General features: G+C 38.1%; 1 protein-coding gene across 4 annotated transcripts in view; it reads left to right on the forward strand.

Moving 5' to 3' along the window:
• akap6 (A kinase (PRKA) anchor protein 6) overlaps positions 1 to 25,088 on the forward strand; it is a 168,739-nt gene that overhangs the window by 53,591 nt on the left and 90,060 nt on the right. For all 4 annotated transcript variants that reach the window (XM_044142656.1, XM_044142658.1, XM_044142659.1 and 1 more), the window contains 2 exons: positions 8,572 to 8,668; positions 9,906 to 10,108. In XM_044142656.1, coding sequence (XP_043998591.1) covers positions 8,572 to 8,668; positions 9,906 to 10,108 — 300 coding nt within the window. The remainder of the gene's footprint in view (positions 1 to 8,571; positions 8,669 to 9,905; positions 10,109 to 25,088) is intronic.

Genomic DNA, 25,088 nt, shown 5'->3' on the forward strand with positions numbered 1-25,088 from the left:
AATGCACACAGTCCTACACACACTCACACACATGCATACACTGCTCTTTTTAAAGCGCTCAGAGATTGCAGCCAATGAAAGGCCTATTGATTGGGCCTGATGGGTGAACCAAGCCTTTGAATCCCATTAGAGACAACATACTACTGGTGGAATGTCTTTTAATGAAGGGAGGGGCTTGAGAAAGATGTCTTTATATATGTGTATAGATATGCACGTATATATTTGTATATGTATGCATACACAGTATACTGGATAAATCAAAATGCAGGTTGCTTGCAAATTTCATCTTTAGTGGCTCTTATACAGTATGTGGGATAGTATGCAGTATATAGTCCTTGACCATGTTATCTTAATCATTAAATACAATATAATTTTATTGTGATTCCAATGACTAAAACAAGTGATGTGTAAATATGAAGAATATATTTTATTTTCTTTTGCTCTATTTTTATTCAGTGAATATCTCACAAGTTTAAATTACATTTGAAAGCAAATAGAAAATTAGAAACATGCCAGACAGGTTCAGAGATAAAATGGTGAAGAATTTTAAAACTGGGATCAGGTTAGAGCCTCTCATGGAGCTCTGTACAATACGTCATCTAAACATGAAAAGGATGGCACCTCTACACACATGCTGAGAAATGGTTATCCACCTAAACTGTGAAGCTGGGTAAGGAGACAATTACAGGTAATTAGAGAAGCAGCCAATAGTCTAATGGTGACTCTTAAGGAGCTGTACACCTCAGGTGGGAGAATCTGTCGAAAGAAAATCATTTACACACTTCACAAATCTGGCATTTACAGGAAAATAGGAAGAAGAAACACCAAGAAGTGATAATTAAATTTTGCCACAAGCCATTTGATGGGAAACAACCTGAAAGGCGAGGTGGATAAAAAAATGTCATACGGGTTTTTCATTTTTCTCTTAAACAAATAAATTGTGATCTTTTACTGTGGAATGTTTGATGACAAGAGAAAAAAAAAAAGACTTGTAAAAAATGGCATGACAGAATTATTTTGTTTTCCCATGTGTCATTCAGGACTTAAGGAAAAAATAAATCAATGAAAAATAAGAAAACTTAAAGAAAACTTCTCTTAGTGCTTTGTCAGTAAAAATGAAATAAATATGCATTTTTATAGTTAAAAATAGTTAGTAGAAAAACACAGATGGTGAAATTCTGCACCTCTTATTTTTTATGTTCACCTTGAGAAGTAAAAAAACAAACAAAAAAGAAATGGCATCCATGGATAAAGATAATCCAGTCAGAAGAGATGAAAAGACAGCTAACCTGATCTAGGAAACTCCAAGTTTTTCCTGTTCAACCTTTGTGTTCTAAAAGTCATAAGTTCCACTTCATTTTAACAACATTGGAAAATGTATTTTAAAATCAGTTCACTGCCAGCTTAACCTGTCTGTGCAAGACCGTGTGATTAATGATGATCATCTCACTGTTTCATGTTTCACATAAACTGTCTAAAAGAAAAACTGATATGTTCAAAATAAGTGGTGAATTATTGCTCATCTATATTTCTGAAGTGTTGCCAAAATAGAAAATAAATTAAGTGAAAAAAACTGAACAGAAAACAATGTCCTTAAAACTAAATTACATACACTAAATTACACATTCCCTCATATTTATCACTGGTAAAATTAAAACTTCCCAGCCAATATGTGCAAAGAGTTTTTGTATACTTAGAGATTTTTATATCGATATTGATAAGTGTCCTGACCTGGACAAAAAGCCGAAATAATGATAGGAACATTTAACTAGCTTCATGTTAGACTCAATTAAGAACTTTTTCTAAAAGGGTAGAAGGAAAAGGGAATTTAAGGTGGGAAATGTGAGCAGCGATAAAGTGAGAAAAAGAAAAAAAGAGGTTTTGAAGAGTAATAAGAGCAACAAGTCAAATTGAGATGAAGTTATGAAGTCAGAGTGAGGGAGGTTAAATGACATGGAGAAAGAAAAGAGAAAACATGAGAGAGGGGACCGGAAAGAAGAGCATTTCATTGCTTAACATAAAAGCTCTGAGGAGGAAAACCGAAAACAGATGATAGCCAAATGAAGAGAAAGAACAGTGGATCCTCAGGGAATGCCATCATCCTGCTGTAGCTCTCGCCTCCCTATGAATGGAGACAATTTGATCACCATTATTACAAAGACTCTTTGATCAAATCATGTCTCATCAACTCAAAGCTGTCTGCTGTGTGTTTATCTGCCTCTGATCAGTTCAGCCCAATCAGCAATCTCAATGACAAACCTCAATGTCAGCTTGGTATCAGTCCTCTTCACCTCATACCATTGTGCTTATGCCAGTGTTGAAAACTTGGTATTATGGGTAATCTTCTGAGATTGTCCCACTATGGGCTGCAGGCTCATATGCTAATGCTAACAGGTGGTCTAATTACTCAGGCTTTGAAGCTGCTTAACTTACAACTAAGTGTATGTACTGTATGCTAATCAGAGCAGAACTTCAAACCATTAAGCCAAGAGCTGCTAATACATCCCTAAGTTTGTCTTTACTACCCAACGTGCTAGTATGTTTTATACACAATTAATTACTCAAACAAATTCATGAACAAGATTCACCACTGTCAGATCATCCATCCATCATCCATGCCTCCATGCCTCCATCCATCCATCCATCCATCCATCCATTCATCCATCCATCCATCCATCCATCCATCCATCCATCCATCCATCCATCCATCCATCCATCCATCCATCCATCCATCCATCCATCCATCCATCCATTCATCCATCCATCCATCCATCCATCCATCCATCCATCAGGTCATCAAGGCTCAACAGTCACTGGGCAAGTGCTGCGGCGCAAACTGTCAGATGAGACTGAGTCAAATGTTGTTTTCTTGGACCCACATTAATAAAGCCATGAATGTGTATTACTTATAGACTAAGTTGGAATAAGTTTTGTCTGTATTTGCAACCCAATTGCTGCCCTGTGTGTTTCACATACACTTTACTGGAAAAACTGGGATTATGTCTTTGCTCCTTCTTGTTCTGTAGCTACAGCTTGCAGCAAATATCAAATCATAAAATTGAAAAACATTTAGATAAGCATGGAAATGATCACTTGACCTTTGGTCCAAAGATACTCAAGTTTTGTTTTTATTCAGCTGAAGAAAGTTATCATGCATGCAAGCATTAATATGCATCTACTCAACATCTGAATGGGTTGATAGTCAACTGGTGACATTATAATGTGGAGCTGTGGTAATTTATTATAATGATGAGGTGAAAATGAAGACCTCAGAAAATTAAGATTGTTTTAGAAAACGGCATTGAGCTGAAGAAAACAGCCATGCTTCTGATAAGAAAACTTTCCCGCTTTTCAGATCTGAACTGCTCCATCTGTAACTCCACATTCTAACTTTATAAATTTTCTTTGACAGAACACTGGAAATAACTTTTCACCGTCTTCAACTGAATGTCTAATTAAACAGATACTTTTCTGTTGGCATTTAGAGTTAAAGTCTCTGCTAGTCAAAATAATGGCTTTTGCTGAAAACAGTAGGAATATTTATAGGTAGAAATATTGGTAGGTATTTGTAGGTATGTGCTTGATGAGCATCTTCTGCTAATGCCTTTCAGACTGCTATTATATTTTCAGTTCAGTTCTGCATGTATTTGTTAAATAAGAAGGAATAGGGTTTAACCCTGGGGTACCCCGCATAAGATGTTTGTCATATGAAAAGTCACCTATCGACACAAAAAACTGCTTGACGCTCAAGTAAGACTCTAATGAGTCAAGTACTGAGTCCAGCCCAGTTCTCCAGTCACTTCCATAACATACCATGGTCCAAAGAGTCAAATGCTGTATTCAGGTCCAGTAACGCCAGCATCCTGGTTCTTCCACAGTATATTTATATACATGTCATTGGACGTATTCACAATGGTGACCAGGGTTAAAAGTTAGTTTAGCTCATTAAATTCAGTTCTGTTTAGTAAATCTCAATCACAATCTGAAGTCAAAAATTGTGCTGACCCAAAAGTTGAGTCTAACTTCAAGGTGTTTGAGGAGAAAACAGAGCAGTTAGCATTTAAACCAGCATCTTCTAATAGTCTTTTGTGTAATTCATCAGTTTTGTATTTAACAATAAAAGCGAGAAATATGAAAACTGCTGTTTGTCTACCTCCTCTTTTCCCTGTCTGCTGCGCTGCATAAATTTGCTACAGTTTATCCTTCCATATGCAAACACAGACACATAGATTTCTAACACACACAGCCTCCTATTACCGCCTGCTGTCTAACGTGCATAAACGCTGAGCTGCTTTTCATGCCTTATCATCCTGTGATTGATAGTTGGCTTTTCTACTCTTATCGATTCCATGCTCTCCATATATTAAACGGAGGAAACTGAGCCAAATCGTTGGTGGAGGAAGGCGTTGAAATGAGATTGCTCTCTGATAGCCTAGCTAATCTGCACAACCTAAATCCTTCCTAACAACCAACCCTATCCCAGAGACACAGGCTGTCATGCTGTTTCTTCTGTAGCTTTGATGGATGTATTTTATGTTTATTAGCTGTGAGGTATTCATCAGCTTATCAGGAAATTAAGTAGGTCTGAGTGGCCACTGTGAAATTTCACTTTCAGCAGTGAAAGTTTCAGCAGGTAATTTACAATCAGCAAGGATTAAAGAATTGTTTTTTATTCGGTTAATAGTTGTATAAATGTGTTGAATCTGTGGAGGAGAGGTGAAGAAAGTCAGTCATGTTTTATGGATTATCTGTTAATTCAACATGTAATGTGCAGTGTGGTTTCTATTTTCTCACACAAGAAATGTTGCGTTTTAATTAAAGCAGGTGTTTTCTAAGTACGGGAGCCCTAGCCCCCCTCACAGAGCAAATTGAGAACCACCTCCTTCAAATTATGTTATTGCTATTATTTCAGTTTTTGCTTTTGCTGTACTTGAGGTTCCATTCATCTTTCACAGATCTTATGGAGTTTACCTGCATTAGCTATGTGTTGCACCACATGTGATCTTCAGCAGCCTTGTGCTAAAATTCTGAATAACTTTCTGATGGGGGAAGAAAGAGACTTTACAGGCAACTTCAAATCCAGCCTGTAAAGTCTCAACTTTAAATAATTATGGTCATTATTCCATTTTTTTATTACTATTATCATCTGGGTACTAAAAATATATCTGTTCTGTCTCTGGTTTAGGACATAGGCTTGGTGAAGTTGGCTAAATGTCCAATTACATTTTCAGTTTTCAGATAGATCTATGTGCATAGAAGCACCACTCATGTTTTCTCCTTTTCCAATTTTGTCTATTAAAATGTATGAAGTTTGAAGAAATTAAAATGTATTTACATTTTATTAAAGTGTCACACCTCCTTTTCATACCACACAAAATAATATAACGTGATGGCTTTTATAAATCTATCCTCTTTATGTAGGCCAATAATTACTTAATATGTATTATACTAAAATTAATGGAAATATTTCACAATTATCTCTTTCATGCATTTGCAAATAAACATTAATTATATAGTTGTGTGGTTGTCAGACAAAAGCAAACATGTGGGATTGTAAATTTACAATGAAAGCTAAGCTCTAAATGATTCTATGTTGACCGGTTTTAGACAGATTCTTCCAGCTTCTTGCTAGTTGCCTGGGTTTAAAGCGCCCTGCTCCATTCATCTCCTCTGTTTATATCCTGCTCCATAAATATTGGCCGTGTGGGGGTGTGACCTTGTCATGTGTTGACTGATGCCATGGGCCATCTATCTCTCATCGAAGACGAAGGAATGTCTCAGGAAAAAATGTGGAGATGCACCGAAGCTGCATGCTGGCTTTTCTTTGCTTCTTCTCGTCATGTTTTTTTTAAACAGGAGTTTCACATCCATGTGTTAAATATCTTAGAGCTTCTGTGTTCAATAAGGGTGAGAGAAAATAACACAAAGTCAGCCAGAATTTTAATCCAGCATTCTGACAAATAAAACATTCATTTAGAGCAGCTTCCAATACCTAGGAAGAAACGGGCATGTCTCTGGAGCAACAAGAACTACTTGATCTAGGAGTCTGGGAAACAGACAGCGGTCCTACTTCATCATGGGTGGAGGAATACCTTCTCAATTCCATGATACAATGCTTACAAAAAGTTTCACCTCCTTTGTTTCATCTTTTCAGTCAGGATGAAATCAGGGTCAATTTCACTTTATATTTTCAATAAAAAATTAAAAAATCCTTTAATGTGAAATTGAAAATACTTTTGCAAACTAATACCAGCTAATTATTATTTTTAATAAGTAAACTAAATAAGAGCATTAGATCAGCCCGTCAAAGTGACTGATCTAATTCAACAATAGTCAAGCTAACACAAGGCACAGAAAAGATCACTGAATAGTAAGGAGATGTCCACAAAGAGAGCAACACCCCGAATGGAACCACAGGTCCCGGGCTACCAGGGAGTGGGTAGCAGGATGGAGCTGAGTGCTAAGTGCTAATGCAAACACCGGTTTGAATCTGTAAAATGGCTTCAGGTTGATGAGCAGTGGAACACTGGTATAGCTTTGATTCTTGAGTCAGAGCCAGAAGCAGAAGAAGTGGCGTCTCCTCCACTACCATCAAGAACACAGCAGCACTTTCTGAATGATAAGACAATGCTCCCACAGCCTCAGGGAGGGCTGAGTGGACCCGCTTGAGCTCTCACCTGCCTGCGCCCTATGGTTGCTAGGTAATAGGGCAGTACCGTAATATTCATGAGGCTTTTTAAATGTCTCGTTTTCCAGTAACCAAATGAACATATAGTCAAAGAAAGCTCAGATTTTCTAGAAGCAGTAAAGATCCAGATGGAAGTACAGACATGTACAAAAACAGATCACACAGCTTACAGGTTATAGAGCCCCTTTAAAGAAAGTCATGAATGGAAAAACTAAAGCATTTCTTTCATTTAGGTTTTAACAATCACACCTAATGCATCTCATTTATTTATTAGCCGATTCAGATTGATGTTTTTATTTTTTCTTTCTTTTGATGTACTCATAGAATGTAGTCTTAGGAGAATGACACAAAACCACCTAAGCACACATATACACACAACCTACAGTAGTGTGTTGACCGAAGTGTGTGTATTGTGTGCGCATGCATGGATCTAAATATCAGTGTGCAGCATTTCCCACTGCAGCACAGCAGGTTGTCAGAGGTGGTTAAGTCTTGCGGCTTGAGCTCCTCCAGAGAGACTCATGCACATACTAGCGAACCCACGCACACACACCCGCACGCACACACGCACACACACGCACACACACGCACACACACAAATAAGATCAGAAAGAGCTCTAATGGTGTTCAGAGACCAGACTGGAGGGTTTTACCAACACTGCCTCAGGCTACTTTGTGTCTGTCCACCTATCTATCCATTTAACCATTTATAATCAGTTCATCCAGCATCATATCTACTCTCACTTTTTTATTCATCTTCCCTTTTCCTTTGTGTTTTTCCTGCTGACTATACTAGAGTTCTCTTTTTCTTTATATTGAAGTAGGACTTCTGTTTTCATGTTATCACCCTTTGCAGATTTCTAGGTTCAGATGTATAAATTGTACAAAAACTGAGAAAATGTATTATACAATTATATGTGATGAGAATTTTCACTGCAGATGTTATAGGAAATCCGAGACGTTTTTTTATTTATTTTTTTTTTATTATTACTGTTGTTCAAAGCTTACAATCAATGTGGGTCCTGAATGCAACTGCAGTCAAAATCAGATGAATTCACCAATTTAAGCAATGAGACCTTAAATAGTATAGTTGCATTCAAACATCCAGGGTCTCTCTCTTTTTTTTTCTTTTTTTTTTACTTTTTGAACCAATCAGCATCCTCTTCTCTCAGAACATCAGTGCTCATAAGGGAATCATATCAAACTCTAAACCACCAAAATAACTACAGCTTTCTAAAATAGCAGCAGAAATGTGGCTCACACATGTTTACATAATGTTACACCAATTTAGATTTCTAAAAAAATTACACAAGCAGAACTTTGTGAATTCTATTAAATTCAGTTCAATTTATTTATATAGTGCCTATTCACAGTAAATGTCATCTCAACTGTACAAGAAAATTATTTTAATGTAATCATACAGACATTCCAACTGATCCTAGTTATTAATAGTACATTATGCAGAATTAATTATTCAGTTATTACCTGCTTAGAAGTCTGGGAATAAGGCATGTGCTGTATAAAAAGAGAGTTACCAAAATGGAAGAAAATTTTGAAAAGTCAAATCACATTCATGATGTTTTTGGGCCAGAAACACTATAAGGATGACAAATCAATCTGACAACCTTCATTAGAAGGATTGCAGTGAGCCGTGCTATATGTTCAGAGAGCTGATAAAGATTTTTACCATGAGATTCTGGTTAAGAAAACTAGCTTACTTTGCTAGATTTTAAACATGTGCTTTGATATTTTCTAGAATTATCTGATGGACAAAAGGAACCTTCAAGTTAGTTACTTTAAGATAGACTGGTTAAGTTTCCAAACCCATGAATTGTTCTGATTGTTTATGGTGTTGAATTATGGTGAATTTGTTTCTCTTTTAGACCTTCAAGCTGAATGTGGACAGTCAACTTGCGCTGAAGGAGAGCATATTGGCAGAAGGAAAGTCACTACTCAGCGTCATCACCTCCCACCAGATGGGTATGTTCTTACTTCGCACATTAATATTATTGTTATTGTTTTTACCTGGATTAAGCCAGTGACCTTCAGGAAGTAAACCTTATTAGTGTGGCAATAGATAAGGATGAAGACAAGAAAGGGGATTGAGGCTGAGGGATTTGAGATGTGAAACCAAACAACAAGAAACAGAGACAACAGTGTTTATGGCAATTTATACTACGTTCAGTTTCAATATTATAGCTGCAATTAAATTCAGAAATACTGCAATTAAAGGGAAATAAAATGTCATAAATTCAAGTATCTACCATCCACAACAACCTCAAGAGTCATGGATGGTGATGCTGGGGGCAGGAAAGGGTCTGGTAGCTGTTAGTCTCACAAAGAATAAAGAATTTCTGATAGATCACTGCTACTGTAGAACAGTCTCATAACATCATGATATGCTAGCAGCTCTACTTTCAGGCGCTTGAGATGATATTCCACAGTAACATGACCTGGATGACACTATGCTCTGCTAATCCACCTCCTTTGCTTTTGCTGCTCCTCTCTCAATCTCTGGTTAGAAGCCTAGCAGGGAGACAATGGAGTTGGGATATGATTATTATTTATTATGATCAATTAAAGAGATGATTTGAACTTCCTGCTTCTCTTTCTCTCTGTTGGCCCTGCTCTGCATCCATGAAGCTCTGGGATTTGGGCTCATAGTTAAGGTATTATTTGATATATTGAGATTAAACTAATCATCTGGTCCTAGTGGTAAAACAACAACAATAAAAACAACTGTTGAAACAGTTATAGTTGGATAAAAACAACTGTCTGTCAGCATAAGACCAAAAGTCCGTCCAACTGCACAGCATCCCAAACCACAGGAAATAATTACTCTAAAAAACACTCAACATATGTAAGACCTAATGTAGCAGACCTGCCTTCTCCAGTGACTACTAAACTGTATAAACTTTGAGATGGCCGGGTCACCAAAATGTATTTTCTTCAAAAATGGACAAAGCACTGAACCTTCTGGGTGATAAAACCAATAAACTAAATTCAAAAGATAAAACTATTGAATAAGATTCACTAATTAGCACTTTTTACAAAACTCCCAACAGTGCAGTTTTAATCCCCTTATTTTGTTTTGTCAAAATGGTTTGGTTGAAAGAATTTTCTAGCTTACCAAAGCAATAGGTAGGTAAGTTATTTAAATGATAAATATTATCCTTTCTGACTTGTCCCCTGGTTCCTCCTGTTCTTATCCCTCCAGCTCTGAAGGATATCCTCCATATGGTTGGAAGCCAGTGGGATCAGCTCCAGTGGCAGATCCGACGCCAACATGGCTGGATGCTTCGCGCCCTTCGTTGCATCCAGACCCGCCTCCTCTACACCAGCCATTCGCAGCAGCCCTGTGCATCCACACTGGACTTATCAGCCAATGGGCAGTTTCCATGCTTTGCAGAAGACCTCAAGGTAAGCAGCTAGTGTGCTCCGTCTTCTCTGTGGCGATTAATGTTTGTTATTCTCATGTGCGTTTTGTTTGTGTTTCATTTTGTGAATCCTTCTGTTTCCGCTCTGGTTGATCCTCCCTGCATTCCTCTTTATCTGCTTCCACATGCAGCTTACAGTAACAGCAACTCATCACCTATGGAACACTTGTGTGTATGTTTATTCATTGTAGGTGCCAGTTACCTTCCTGGCTTGTATGTAATTTTGCTGTTGCAATTTTCCTTCCATAATTGATTAATTGAGATTTTTGCAGTGAATGTTTCAGTTAGACTGGTCAGGATTTCTCTACAAAAAGTCTTTAAAACATCAGTCCTGCATGGTAATGTCTTCTAGAACTCATCAAAACTGTGTTTGAACGGGTGATAATGTATTACTTGTTGTTCCTTTTTGTTTTCTCATGTAGATTTTAGTTATGCTTTACCTAATATTATGTTCATTCATTAGCAGTTTGAATGCAAATTAATAAAATACAGGTCAGTATTTATCTACCTTCAAATTATTTTTTGGCTAGTTACTGTCTTTCCTCATCCTCATCACATTCCTTTTCTTCTTGTTTTCAGTTTTTTTGAAGAAGCTCTAATTATTTCTTTGTGTGTGTATCCATTAGTTATCAGCACATAAATTATTCAGGTACTTTTTTTTTTTATCTGTGAAACTCTTTTTGCATCTAAAGCTTTGATCCATAAAAACCCAAAACTTCAGTCTGAGGTGCCAGTCTGCTGATTTATTGTTGTTGGCTGATTGCACAGCAAAGATGCAAACAGACTCAGATAAAACCAAGGAGTTCACTTAGTGCACATGACATTTTAAATGACACACTTCCTGCAGTTTATGGCCTATAACAGTGGTGCCTAAAGTCTGTCCTCGAGGGTCAGCATCCTGCATGTTTTAGTTCTGTCCCTGGTTTAACACACCTCCATCAAATGATGGCTCATTAGAAGGCCTATAGAGAACATCAACCTGCTGAAAAGGTTGTTACTACCACTAGGGAGAGAACTAAAACATTCAGGATGGTGGCCCTTGAGGACCAACTTTGGGCACCACTGGCCTATAAAAACTAAAGGTAACTATAATGTGACTCTCAATCAGGTAGAAACACACTGGCTTTGTCTTGTCCAAAGACAACTTGTGGTTGTTGTAGTCAGCGATGCAAAAAATAAAAATAAAAAAATAAAATAGAAATGAAAAAGTTAGAGATATAACATGTCTGAAAAGTCACTAAGGTACATAGAAGCACCACCAAATCAAACACAAAAATGATCTTTTTGTTCATGTGTAATATAATCTTGTTAATATAGATGTGTCAGGAGCCTTGTTTTTACTTTAGGTTTGAACATTATTTGACCTCTGAGGTTGCTGTGATGTCTTCTCCAGGTTCTTAAGTTCCTCGACAGCAGACCTTTTTTCTGCCTACTCATTTTTATCTCAGTGATGTAGATTCTCTGAATGAACATTGCCTCTCTATTTTATACAATATCTGCTGTGTTAAAAAGAGGTTATTGCCTGTGCCTCTGTGTAGGTAATTGACAGTATCTGCTGCTTAAAGCGTTTTTGCACCAAATTGAACACTTGTAGAAGAAATCTAATTTACAGGAGCATATTCTATTCTTTAAGAATCTTCTAGCCTCTTTTAACAATGCAGTTAAAGAAACAAGGGCAACATATTTTTATAATTTGATTGCTAGGAGCAAAAGCAACTCTAAATAGTTTTTATATTATCAGGGCAATACTACCTTATCTCAAAGGATCTTGCATGTTCTGGAGTGAGAAAGGTACGTTTTTGCTCAGTTTTTGTCTGTGACCTGGAGCATGGCGGGGAAAAGCATCCTGTAAAGGAATCCAGAGCTCCTAAACTGCAGGAACTGCAGGCTGGAGAGGTGTGGATTTCTTTGCTGCGATAAATGAGACTGTCTTTTTCCTTGCAAGTTTGAGCATTCACTCTTTATCTTGGTAAGGGAGTATTCTTGCAATGAATGGATGTGGCGCCTCTAGGTTACAACTACACAGATCTGATGAGCCCTGTGCATCTTTTGAGCTTTATCATCCTGTTTACCATTATTATTACCATTAGCATGTTGCAGGTGGCTTCGAACTCCAGCACTCTGCTTTGGGTGTTGTTCATTGACGTCTCAAGTACAGCCCAATCCAATGAGGGTTGAGCAAACAGCTTTGAAATGAACTGTTCCTCCAGGCCTTGTAGCATCACCTTCATGTCGGCCCTTGTCAGCGGAGACCCAGAGATGCTAGCGGTGTCTAGTGCTTGGCTAGCCTCTATTGTTTGGTGGTTTTCCTCCTCACCAGGTTCTTGTTCTTAAAATGTTTGGGTGTACTTTTTCGTTGTCTTACCCATTTTGGCACATGGATAAGATGTTCAGGGCTTGCAGAATATTTTTCATCCACTTTAGAAGGATTTCACAGAGCTCTTCTAGTGCGATGCCTACTATGCCATTAGCCAAACTGGAGTTACAAAATCTTTGTATCTGCTGCCCTTCTCTTTGTCTTTCCTTCATTCATTTTGTCCTTCCTCCTCTGTATTCATCACTGCTTTAACTTGGCAGTCTGCTCATCTGAAGAGATTGAGACGACTCCTATAAATGTCAGGAAATATCAGACGCAGGGTGGTGGGATTTAAGGACAGGGAGAAGATACACTCATCCCAGCAACTATATCAGTTCGACATTACAACAAGCACTATGGATTAAGACACATGTACACATGTCTTAATGAACAGTAGTAGTACTGTGGTGAAGGAGCTTAGCACCATGTCTCTGCATCTTGTTGTGTGCTGACGATGGAAGAAAAGATAGAGTGCTTTGGAGGTGTGAACACTAAAAAGGAGATGAGAGAGGTTTTTAATACCAGTGTGAAAGCAGTGTAATATTTAACAGCTTAAGGAGATTTGTCAGGCACATTACAAGTTTTCAGAATGAGTCTAAAAATATGCTCACACAATCACACACATACAAACAGCCAATCCCAGTTTCTTGGATACTGAAATGCGGATTTGTGTTTTCAACGACAGCAGGTAAATCAGAATCTCTTAGCTGTTTCAGAACCCCAATGTCATCATGTTTCGACATTCAAAGCTCTTTAAGCACATTTAACAAGAACACGGTGTGTCCATTCATGAAAGGGACTGTCTAGTATGTCCCAATTTTAAAATTCCAAGCTATGTAGTTCTTTGCAATACAGATAAGAAAAATGTAACCAATGATAGTTTGGTCTGGCATGTTTGAATTAGTACTTGGAGCCCAGTTCCCCCTCAGTCCCTGAAACCCAGAGACCTGTGGTTCCATTGGGTTGTCCAGGCGGGCTGGTTTGAAATCATCCGTTGATTGGAAGAGGGTACAGAGATGAGTCATCTTCCATTTCTCAGTCATAGGTTGCACTTGAATATTTTTTTTGTTAATTTTACTGATGGCATCACAAAAATCTTGTAATAATATTATTACCCACTATTTTTTTTAAAACAATAATGACATATTCAAATGCATTTAATTTTCATTCAGTTTAATATGTAACAAGATGAATGGAAAATCCACATTGTGCCACCAATCAGATATAATGTAACTTTTTACAATGACAAAAACTACTGACTTTGGCCCCAGTGACTACATGTAAACAATCGAATTAAATGATTGCACTTAAATTATGAACATGGATATGAACTGTACACCCACTTGTACTTAATCAAAAGTATCAGGATTTTCATATTGTTCTGGAGGCTGGCAAACAAATTGCGAGCACCACTTAGCCAAAATTACCATTCAAAGTGTTCAGAAGTCATCAAGACTCTGAACGAGGAGAATTGGGAGGAAATCTAGCAGAATGTGCTCCTTCTGCACTAGACCTGTTCAACTGTATCCTGTCCATAACTGTACAACGTGCTATCAGCTCGGAGACATCAAATTGTGTTGTTCATTGTCCAGGTCAGAGTAGTTACTCTGATAAGAACTTTTCATTGATCTATTTTAGTAACCTGTGCAATGTACTTTGTGCTTAAGGTTGAAAAACATCTGTGTGTCTGTATCTGTATGAAGTAGTCTAGTCAGGTTTAGATTTTAATCCGTCAAAATGACAGAATTTACTGTAACCATTAAAAAACAAACAAGCAAAAAACAAAAAATCAGTCTAAGATTGAATCTATTTTTTAACACCACCCCTGCTCAAATGGGCAATTTATTTATTGGTAGTTAAAAGATGAAGCTGAGGTAAATATTTTTCCAGGCCAAATGGTCTCAGCAGCTTCAGCAGACATTTGATCCACAACCACATTCCATGCAAACAATGCAGAACCAATAAGGGCCACAATACAACAGGGCTCTGGTGACTGCAGCCACACAGGTGTTCTAAATATCTGTGCTACCCATGAATCCGTCCTACCTCGTCGTATTGCGCATGCACACATCGATGCTACGCCACATACTACCTACTCAGCAGATTTCTTATCCTACCTGTGGAAAAAGGCTGAAAGATGTAGACTGTCTATTTACAAAAAAGTTGATTTGGGGATTCGTTACTCTTTAAAGAAATACACATTTTATGTTGCAATGTTGTGGATGAAATTACTTTAACTTATTAATATTACATGCATTATATCAGTGTATGTTGGGTGGTGGTGGCTTTAGTTGGTGCCTTAAAGGGCGAGTTGGAAGGGAGGTGATGGTTCAGGATTAGACCAGCCCCCATGTCCACAGGCAGATTCCTTTGAACACAGGGGACACAAATCGTGTTAAAGAGCTTAACCAAACCTCCCCCCACCTCTTGCCACTACACACACTGTCACACATGCACATTTTGACTTAACGCACACACATCGACAACTACACAAGAAACGTGTGTCATGTCTCCTGACAAATACAGCAATGGTACAGTAGTACCATTGCTGTATTCTTTTAAAAATGCACTTTTTTAAATGAGCTTTTTATATTTTGGTGCATATTTTTTTTACTAAATGTCATCTGTTCTTCCATCTATCTATACTTCCGTCCGTCACTTATCTGGGGTTGGTGGTGGGATTAGCAGTCACCTGGTCCAGCTCCTCCAGGGGAAACCCAAGGTTTTCCTAGGCCAGGGTGTTCTGGGTCAGAAGAAGGATGTCAGACATGGTGAAATTTGTATTGTGTGTGGTTTTTTTATACCTTTGAAGTTATGTTTAATACATATAAAGTTGAGATCATTTAAACACTAAAACACAAAGTAAAACTTAGACACTAGAAGTCTAGAATTGAAAACAGACTGAGACAGTGATGTAACAACATTAGATGATGATTTCTCAAAACACAGCTTAAGACTGAGCTTCAAAGAAAATGGTGGCTTGCTAAGGTTTTCATGCCCTACGAATTTTGTCACAGCCACAAACTTGAATATATTTAATAAGAAATTAATGTTAAAGACCAACACAAGGTGATATACAGTTGTGAATTAGAAAGAAAATGATATGATTCAACACATTTTTACAAATAAAAGGAGTGCAAAGATATTCAGCCTCCCTGAGTCACTACTTTATGGAACCACCTTTTGCTGTAATTCCAGCTGCTAGTCTTTAGGGTTTGTCTCTACCAGCTTTACACATCTAACAACTGAACGTTTTACCCATTCATCTTTGTAAAACAGCTCAAGTTCAGTTAGAATAGATGCAGAGGTTTTGTGAACAGCAGTTTTAAGATATTGCTACAGATTTTTGATTGGCTTTACATCTGGACTTTGATTGGGTCATTCTGGCATATGAACGTTTTGTTTTTAATCATTCGATTGTATCCCTGGCTTTATTTTGGAAGGTGAACCTCTGATTGAACTCGCATCATTCAGTTCTGTGAACAACCACAGACACACAAAAAAATGTATTCAAGCAAAAAAGCATGAAGATTTGTTCTGAACATAGCCGAAGTTCAACACAAAATGGTTTATAAAGCAGAACAGCCTTTCTGCATGTTTGTCCTAAGCATGATTTACTGGAACTGCAGTAAAGTGTTTTATTATGTAGTCATATCAAAACTAAAGGCAACCATGTTAATGTTAGACTAGGAAGTTGTCCCAGTCAAAATCAAAAGCAAAATTAACTGACCATGTACTGTCAGCTATATGTTAAGAAACAAAAAAAATGTGACTGTCAGGATACTATTGCTTTCTTTTCCAATTTAACTTTTGTTTAAGCTGCATAACAAAGTTAACCTTCATGTTAGTCTAAGATTGAATCTATTTCAGACAATTTGATGGGGCTAAAGTACATGCAGCTTGTGGAGTGCATCGGTTGACGCACAATCACAATGTGAGAACAGAGCTGTTAATACTGAAGAAGCACATTATTTTACTGCATATACATGACAAATAATGGTTATTACCAGGGTCCAAAAAGTCCTGATTATGATATCCACTATATGCGACTATGAAAGTTGTTTTTTATTTTAGATATATATTTAGTATTTGGTCATTTATGGGCTTATAAAACGCGCTGCTGGTCATAGCTTGGGTTTATGGACGGGGTACTGCACAGCGGCAGAGAAGGGTCCACATTTGTCTGTTAAACAAAAGTGTGTGGGCGTGTGTGAGTTGTGTTTGAAGAATTATCAGGTAAAAGAGATAAGTGACCTTCTGTGGATCCCTCTTTGGACATTCTGAACTGAATTTAAAAAAATTCATGCATGTGTGTGAAGGTGTATGCACGCGTGGGTGTGTGAGTGTTTGTACACCTTACGATTGTGACTGTTGGCTCTTCCATGTGTGTGTGGGTGCGTGTGTGTGTGTGTTTGTCTTATCAGTGTAGCTGTGGAGACAGCTTGTTGGCCCCAGGCCTCCATTTCACCCTACAGACCCCACAGAGAATGACTGAGAGAGGGAGGGAGAGAGGGAGTTTAGGAGCACAGATACTTGGAGAGGGGGGAGAACACAGGAGGGGTGAAGGTTGTATGGTTACAAAAACTCCAAATGGAAGGATTCACCAGTCAACCCTAGTTAAATGTAGATATTTTGGAAGGTGGCAAACATGTTCTGTTTCTTCAAATGTTCCTCAATATTCTGCTGGCCCAGGAGAATTACCGTAGACATTTTTCACTTTTTCTCTTGTTGTAATTAATCTACCAAAACCACATAAATTAACTTTTTCGAATCCTGATAAATGAATATAGTCATAAACCTGTAACATCAGACTGGAGACTGGTCCTTAACCTAAAAATGAGCAGATGATACTTTGAACTGAGAGAATGGTGGTACCAGAACGACAAAGGGAAAGACGGGCAGGTAACAGCTGAATTAATTGTGATCCAACTAACCAGAAGCATGGTGAATGAAGCATTCTGTACATGCAGAGTGATATCCCAACCCACCCCGTCACTCTGAGTGATTTAAATATTGACCCCAGGTTATTACAAGCTTTTTAAATCAAATTACCTAGTGTTGGCCTCCTGCCTGATACCTGATAGTGCCAATCAGACAGCTCATCCTGCACCTGGAGCTCCACCACAGCACTTTACATAAATTGAGATTACAGTTGGGAAGTTTGGGGAGTTAGTTTAACCACTCAAGGACACTTTAGTAGCATAGTTTGTGTTGATGTGATCTGTAAACTGCATTTCCAAGTTATGGGAAAGTGATAAAGTTTCAGATTTGCAGTTGGAGGGATTTTGTGTCAAACAGCAGCAGGAGCAACAACACTGCAGGTTATGTCTTTCAACTGAATCAAACAACAAAAGATAGAGGTCTAAAAGATAAAACAGTGACTCTCTAATACAAATTTACATGATTGAATTACTGTCTTCCTAAAAGGCCACAGAGTATTGACTGAATCACTGTACCAAAGGAGAAAAATGTGTATAATTTTTCTAATATTTTACAAAGCAAGCCTATCTCTAGACTTTGGTAGAACTGAATCAAGCTGGAGTGAACTGGATACATTTGGGACTCATTTGATCAATTATTGTAGAAATGGATCATTAATGTCCTTCTGATTGAAGCTCTCTGAGTTGTTTCAGGTTCTTCTGTTCTGGTTTTAATCCACTCATGCCTTAAAATGAATGGACACACAGTTTCAAAAATGTTTTAGTCAAATGTTTTTTGTTTTTTTTTTGCATCAGTAAAGGTCAATATAGTTCATGACCACCACTAGAGCAGCTACTGAAAGCTACTGAAATGACGCTAATTTAATGCTTCTTCAAACACATCCGATCACTGAATCATTCTTTTTTTAAAAGTTGTTAAAAATTTGAAAAGTGCCTTGGACACCCCGTCTCACCCCCCTCCCACCTGCAATATCTATAGAAACTACATGAAATATGCAAATAATTATCGCTGATGCCAATAAGAAATAGTTAATGCTGTCTGCTCTCTCTGACAGCATGCCAAAGCACTCCAAAATGTAATTTTTAAAGTGAGTTTAAAAAAAATCCCACCCTGCTCTTTCTGTTGTTGCCACCGGCATTCTGACGTTTCTCTTGCACTCTGAAAGACGGAATAAATTGATGGTGCTGGCACATGCTTTTTTTTCCTATTTCAATTTTCTATTTCCATATTTCTCAAGTATTAATTCCTGGAATGGTAAAAGTGGATTTTAATTAATTATTAACAAAAGAAAAAAATAGTACATAAGTGCGAAGCAAAAGAAAATTAGAAGACAATCCAGTTATATACTTTACCCTTTGACTTGTTCAGTTAAAATATCCTTGATAAAGATATTCTGTAAGGTAAGTGTCTAGTCAAGTAGCAAGTATATTTAATAAATCATAGCTTAAAGTTAATTTATTTCATATCTCAATTTATTAAGTAAAACACATATTCATCCCACCTGTGTAACAAATCCAGTTTTGAAATTTCCTCGCTCCTAAATATTCCACACTCAACTGTGCGCTGAATTATAAGAAAATGGAAATGTTTGGGAATGACAGCAACTCAGCCACCAAGCTGTAGGCCACGTACACCGATGGAGCAGGTTCAGCGGATGCTGAAGCACGTAGTGCAATGAGGTCACCAACTTTCTGCAGAGTCAGTCACTACAGACCTCCAAACTTCATGTGGCCTTCAGATTAGCTCAGGAAGGGTGGGCAGAGAGCTTCATGGAATGGGCTTCCATGGTAACCAGCTGCATCCAAGGATCACCAAGTGCAATGCAAAGTGTTGGATGCAGTGGTGTAAAGTCACCGCCACTGGACTCTAGAGCAGTTGAGGTGCTTTCTCTGGAGTGGTGAATTATGCTTCTCCATCTGACAATCTGATGGACTAGTCTGGGTTTGGTGGTTGCCAGGAGAACGGTACTTCTCTGATTGTATTGTGCCAAGTATAAAGTTTGGAGGAGGGGGGATCATAGTGTATGATTATTTGTCAGGAACTGAGCTGGCCCCTTAGTTCTAGTGAAAGGAACTCTAAATGCTTCAGCATACCAAGACATTTGGACAATCCCATCCCATCTTTGTGGGAACAGTTTGGAGCTGGACCCTTCCTCTTCCAACATGACTGTGCACCAGAGCACAAAGCAAGGTCTGTAAAGACATGGATGGAGAGTCTGGTGTGGATGAACTTGACTGGTCTGGAGACTGAGAGCCAAGCCTTCACTAAATTGACAACATATTTCAGACTGAAGGCACGTTGGTGAGCCAGAAGCGTTGACAACATAGTAAACAGAAATCATTTAAAGAGCAGATATTGGAATGGAAAGCAACATGCTCACAGACCGGGAAATGCTAACTGCAGTGGTAACTGCTAAGAGAATTTTGGAAATATATCTTTGTACAGATTTTTAGATCTTTTTATGGGTGTTTATCTACCAAAATAAGATTGATGAATAATAAGCATACACACAATTAGGCTAAAAAAATATTCATACCTCTGGGAAATTTAAGAATAATAACTCCCTCCACTGATCCTCTTCCAGGTCAAAGCTGGGACTCACTTTGTTTTGTCTCTGCTCCCCATCAGCGTTGTTCTTCACTCGCTGCCTCTGCTGTGTTACGGTAGTACTGCATTGGATTTCAGCATGATCTTTTCCATCTTTTGTCCTGGATCCCATCTCATATTCAATTGGGTCGTTTAAAGCCTCCTCACAAAAGGGCGTGTCGTGGTGACCCATGTTTGGAGGCCTTGAGTCTTCAACGCGGCCGTCGCGAGTTCGATTCCCAGATCCGTTGACATTTACTGCATGTCTTCCTCCCTCTCCTTCCCCCTTTCCTGTCAGCCTACTTTGAAATAAGAGACACTAGAGCCCACAAAAGACCCCCTGGAGGGGAGAAAAAAAAGCCTCCTCACAGAAGTGCCCACTGCAGATTGCCATGTTAGTTGACATACTATCGGTGGCAAAATCTTGCCTTCCCAGCTGTAATAATATTTAGTAGCCAAGAAATGGAGCATAGGGTACAACATAAAAGACATGCATGTTTGAAATTTCTGGTTTAACATGTAAGACTATAACCACTATGTTTAAAATCGGACAAATTTAGCCTTCAAGGAAATTGGTGATTGGTCACTGTTTTAACAAGAGCAACGTTATATTGCTTAAAAAGCCAACAGTGTACCTTCTGTATGCCATTTACGGCATATATATAGATAATATAGATCTATATATATATATATATATATATATATATATATATATATATGTATATATATCTCTATATATATAACATTGGAGATGTTAATCCCATATTTTATGAGCAAATCAGACATTTTGAAAGAGCCTTGTCTCGTTCTGCTCTGGGTATTTTTCAGCTGATTGAAAGGATGTTCTGAAACAGTGGACACTATTTATTTTTCATTAGGGAACGTTGACGAAGGAATTTTGCTCTAATGAGAAACCAGTAAATGTTTGCACAGACACACAAAGCACAAATACATTTCATCAACTTGAACATACACATAATTTGAAATGAATGACTATGCCTGGATATGAAAAATAGACACAAACAAAAATACTCATTAACAAATGGACTCTCTCTCTTTCTAACACACACTCACACTCTCCTCCCAAACCCAACACACATGCAAACACTTGCTCTCCTCCCTGGTGACTTAATTACATTCTCTTTCTAGCTCTGCTCTTTAAGTCACACAATCAAAACCACATTTTGATATCATTTCACTCATTTGTATTCATACATCAAGGCATGCACACTTTCTATGCAAACTCACTGACATGCCTTCTCCCTGTTTCTGATCAAATTATTTCCATCTTGTTCTTAAATAAAAGTGAACAAAAAACACTAAAAGGCTGTAATTACTCTCTAGAATGTCTGTGTGTTTTGTAGCATTAAATGCAGTTGTAAAGCTCTATTTACTCATGTTTTGCTGTTTGTTATTGCCACCCCAAATCTGCAAAAAGCTTTTTGTCTTGTATTTTCCTGTTATGTGGTCAGTGGAATATTTAAGTGTTATAGCATAGATAGGTGACTGGTGATAAATTAGGTGAAAAAAAGTAATGTTCTGACATTTAGAGGTGAATACAGAAAAAGGCAGGATTAGAATCAAGTTAATGCATAGAGTATAACAGACCAATATGAAGTCAGAAAAAGGCTGTTCTGTAACAGTGAAAAAGTAAGGCACAAAAATGAAGGTTTTAAAGAAAAGATTCAACAAGAACAAAAGGCGACACGGAGGAGGAAGGCTTTACTGAAAGAGGAAAAGAAGCAATGTTGAGATGTGAAAAAGGGGGAGTGAAGGATATGTGAGGAGGCTGGAGGATGAAGGGATGCAGAGATGGATCAGACAGAGGTGTGGAGGCTGTTTTTGTCTCTCTACCTGTGAGGCACAGTAAATCAGCAGCAGATAAGGTAATTCAGTGAGTTGTACATCATCAGGCTGCAGACAGTTTTATGGCCAGCAGATTGGCTGTAAGGGGTGCTGATTACAATGAGAGAAAGAGCAAGAAACACGAGGAAGAACAGGGGAGAAAGCTGTTTGGAAGTAAAACTCTATTTATTAGGATGAGACATGATTGTGAATTCTAGATACCATGCAATTGACATGAAGTTTGTGTGTGCAATGTAAACTAGGTAAAAAAAAAAAGATCTTATAGGTGTCATGTCATGTAATTTCAAACAAATCACCGTATCTTTTGCATCATGTGAAAAAATGATGAACACTGTTTTTGGATCACTTACCTTTGAAAGACATAGCGCCGAAACACAACATGGAAGAATACAAGCATCCAGCAGCAGAGGCTTGCTGAATGCTATGGTGAATGTCGTACTGAGAAACTTTGATTTCTATCATCCATCTACATGATTGATTCATTCAAGGTTTGATCAAGTACATGCCTACATGAAAACCTTTTCTGGCTCTCGTCAGGGTTTTTTTTTAAAGAAATGTGAATAGTTAGTAGTTAATAAATTCATGGCATATACATGTAATAGGGCTGCACAGTAGAGCAGTCGGTAGCTCTGCTGCTTTGTAGCAAGAAGGTCACAGTTCAAATCCTGGGCTAGTGTATTTCTGCATGTTCTCTGCATGTCCCCCAGAATCCAAAAACAAGACTGTTAGATCAACTGGTCTGTCTAAAATGTCCTGTGGTGAGGCAGTTTGTGTGTGTATGTATGCATGTTTGTCTCGTGTCTTTTTGTTGTCCTGTGATGGACTTGCGATCTGTCCAGAGTGTGCCCTGCTTTCCCAATGACAGACAGAGATAGTTAGATTTGTTAGGAAATGCCTTAATACTGCAGACGTTCTTAAAGATACTAGAATTTAAGGTGAATAGATGAGGATTGCTTTGTGACAACACTGTCAGTTATGCAATCTGTTGCTCTTTGATGGATGAGATTACATAACGTTTCCCACTCTCTTTTATTGATGATCTTGGCATTTTAAAATTTGGATTATTTTAGGTTGATTATTGTCAAATAGGTAATTTTATCACTTTTCTTAAAATCTGCAGCAGATTCTGTCCTCTTGCAATGCCAAGGACATTGCAAGAGGACAATACATCTTTGCCATTTTGTTAAGCTTTAGTTAGAGTCTAACAATCTAGTTAGTTTTGTGAGTCTAACAAAACAAGAGTTTTCATTGGATAAAATCTCTAGTTTTTGTATAACAAATATATTTTCTTTTGTCTTGGCTAGATAAGAGAAAATAACTAAAAGTAGTATTGTATTTTGTTTTGATATTTGCTTTATTAACTTAGCTGTCCACTTTGGACATTAAAAATTGTAAACACTACAATTTCAGCTCCTCCTTGCACAGCATCCAACAGATACACTGGTCCCTTGTTACTGACACGAAACACCAATAGCCAGTGAACATCATTGTAAAGACGTTTTATTTAGTCAACAATATCATTTGCAAAGCTGATAACATTTTTACAGCCTGTTTACAAGAAAACAGGCTATGATTTTAAAAACTGCCATTTTAAATCGTGTCTACACAGTTTGCTAGGGGAACAGCTGGCATAAAATCACACAGTAAACAAACAACAGATAACGGGAGTTGAGTTTAGTCAAGAACTCCAATACTGATCATTTACCAATGACTGGATCAGGATCGTGAGCTGACGCCTGGGCTCAGATTGGGACATTCTGACTCTCCACACCAAATGATTGCAATAGCCACGAGTGGATAATTATTATTTAATTACAGTCATTGGTACAAATCCAGTTGCTGAAAGGGAGGTCAAGAAGGACAAAAAATATGGCTGCAGAGAAATACCTGCAAGCTTGGTTCCTATTTGAGGAGTGAAACCAGAGGGTGTTTATTTAGTATTTATTCTGCACTTCATCATCTCCCGCCGACTAATCCACTGGCTGCTGTACGCACCACTGACCACGCTGTATCGCTAACCTCTGCCTGGATCACAGTTAAATACGTGTGCGTGTGTGTGTGTGTGTGTGTTTGAAAGAGCGGGGGAGAAAAAGAGAGAGAGGATGATGTCTATCCCACCATCTGAAACCTTGTTAAATATTCATTGACAATTATTTCGCTTTGACCGAGGAGTTGGATGGTGCTGCTGCATAGAGAGAAAAGCTGAGAGGAAGTGTGTGTTTGAGACAGAGAGAAAGACATGGTGAGTGATAGCAGGGAGATGAAAGTGAAGAATAATGCATGACAGTTTAGGAAAAATTATGATAAATCACTTGTTTGTAAAATCAATATATAACTTGCAGCCAAACCAAAAACATGATTTTTTTTTTAGTGAGACTCTGCCTTCTATCTCCCACACACACGCACGCCCACATGCCTACACACACACCCGCAGCCACACACAAGGTCTAATCATAATAAGATGAGCTTGTTAAATATTAAATATCAAATAATGCCCTTGGTTGACTTTGCTGCTCCCTGAAAGACTGGCTGTTAGTAAAGGAGACAGAAGTAAAACACTCAGCCAGTCCAGGTGCAGCCATCTTTGTCTGCTCTTTCTGATACACTCATGTATGAACCTAGTCTCAATGCCAAATAATTGATTATCCTTTGTTTAATTCAAACATCATCCTTTGAGTATTTATTAGCCACCAGAACTTGGACTTTAGATAATTTAGAAGGCTATTAACAAGCAGAGATGTTATAAGGAGGGCTGGTATTGAACTAACGTCAGCAAGCTGTGTGGTTTAATTAGCCCAATATTGTAGCTTTGCATGCAGTAAACTAGTGTTTCGTGAATATGTTGTCTGTACCATTCAAGATACAGCTATAACTTCAATGGATATATAGAAACATCCACCGAAATATTTTGCATTTACACAGAGACAATATCATGCACTAGACTAGACTAGGATACAGGTTACAGTAGTTTGGATTTGAGGTGAGGGGTCATTGGGGACAACCTCATGGTGAGGGAACTGCGCCTTTGGTGTGGTGAAGTCACCACAGACTTCACCAGGTTCTTCCTAGTTGAACCGGGTTCAACCAGGAACCCGCCACAGTGGGAAAAGATCGATCTTCTCCACCTTCTCCCTGAGCAACTATTGCTGTCTAAAGGAATGTTGGGGCAGAGTTAGGGCCTAAGTTACTCAGTATTCACATAAATGATCTGTGC

This window comes from Gambusia affinis, linkage group LG16, assembly GCF_019740435.1.
Source record: "Gambusia affinis linkage group LG16, SWU_Gaff_1.0, whole genome shotgun sequence".
In the NCBI taxonomy this organism is placed as follows: domain Eukaryota; kingdom Metazoa; phylum Chordata; class Actinopteri; order Cyprinodontiformes; family Poeciliidae; genus Gambusia; species Gambusia affinis.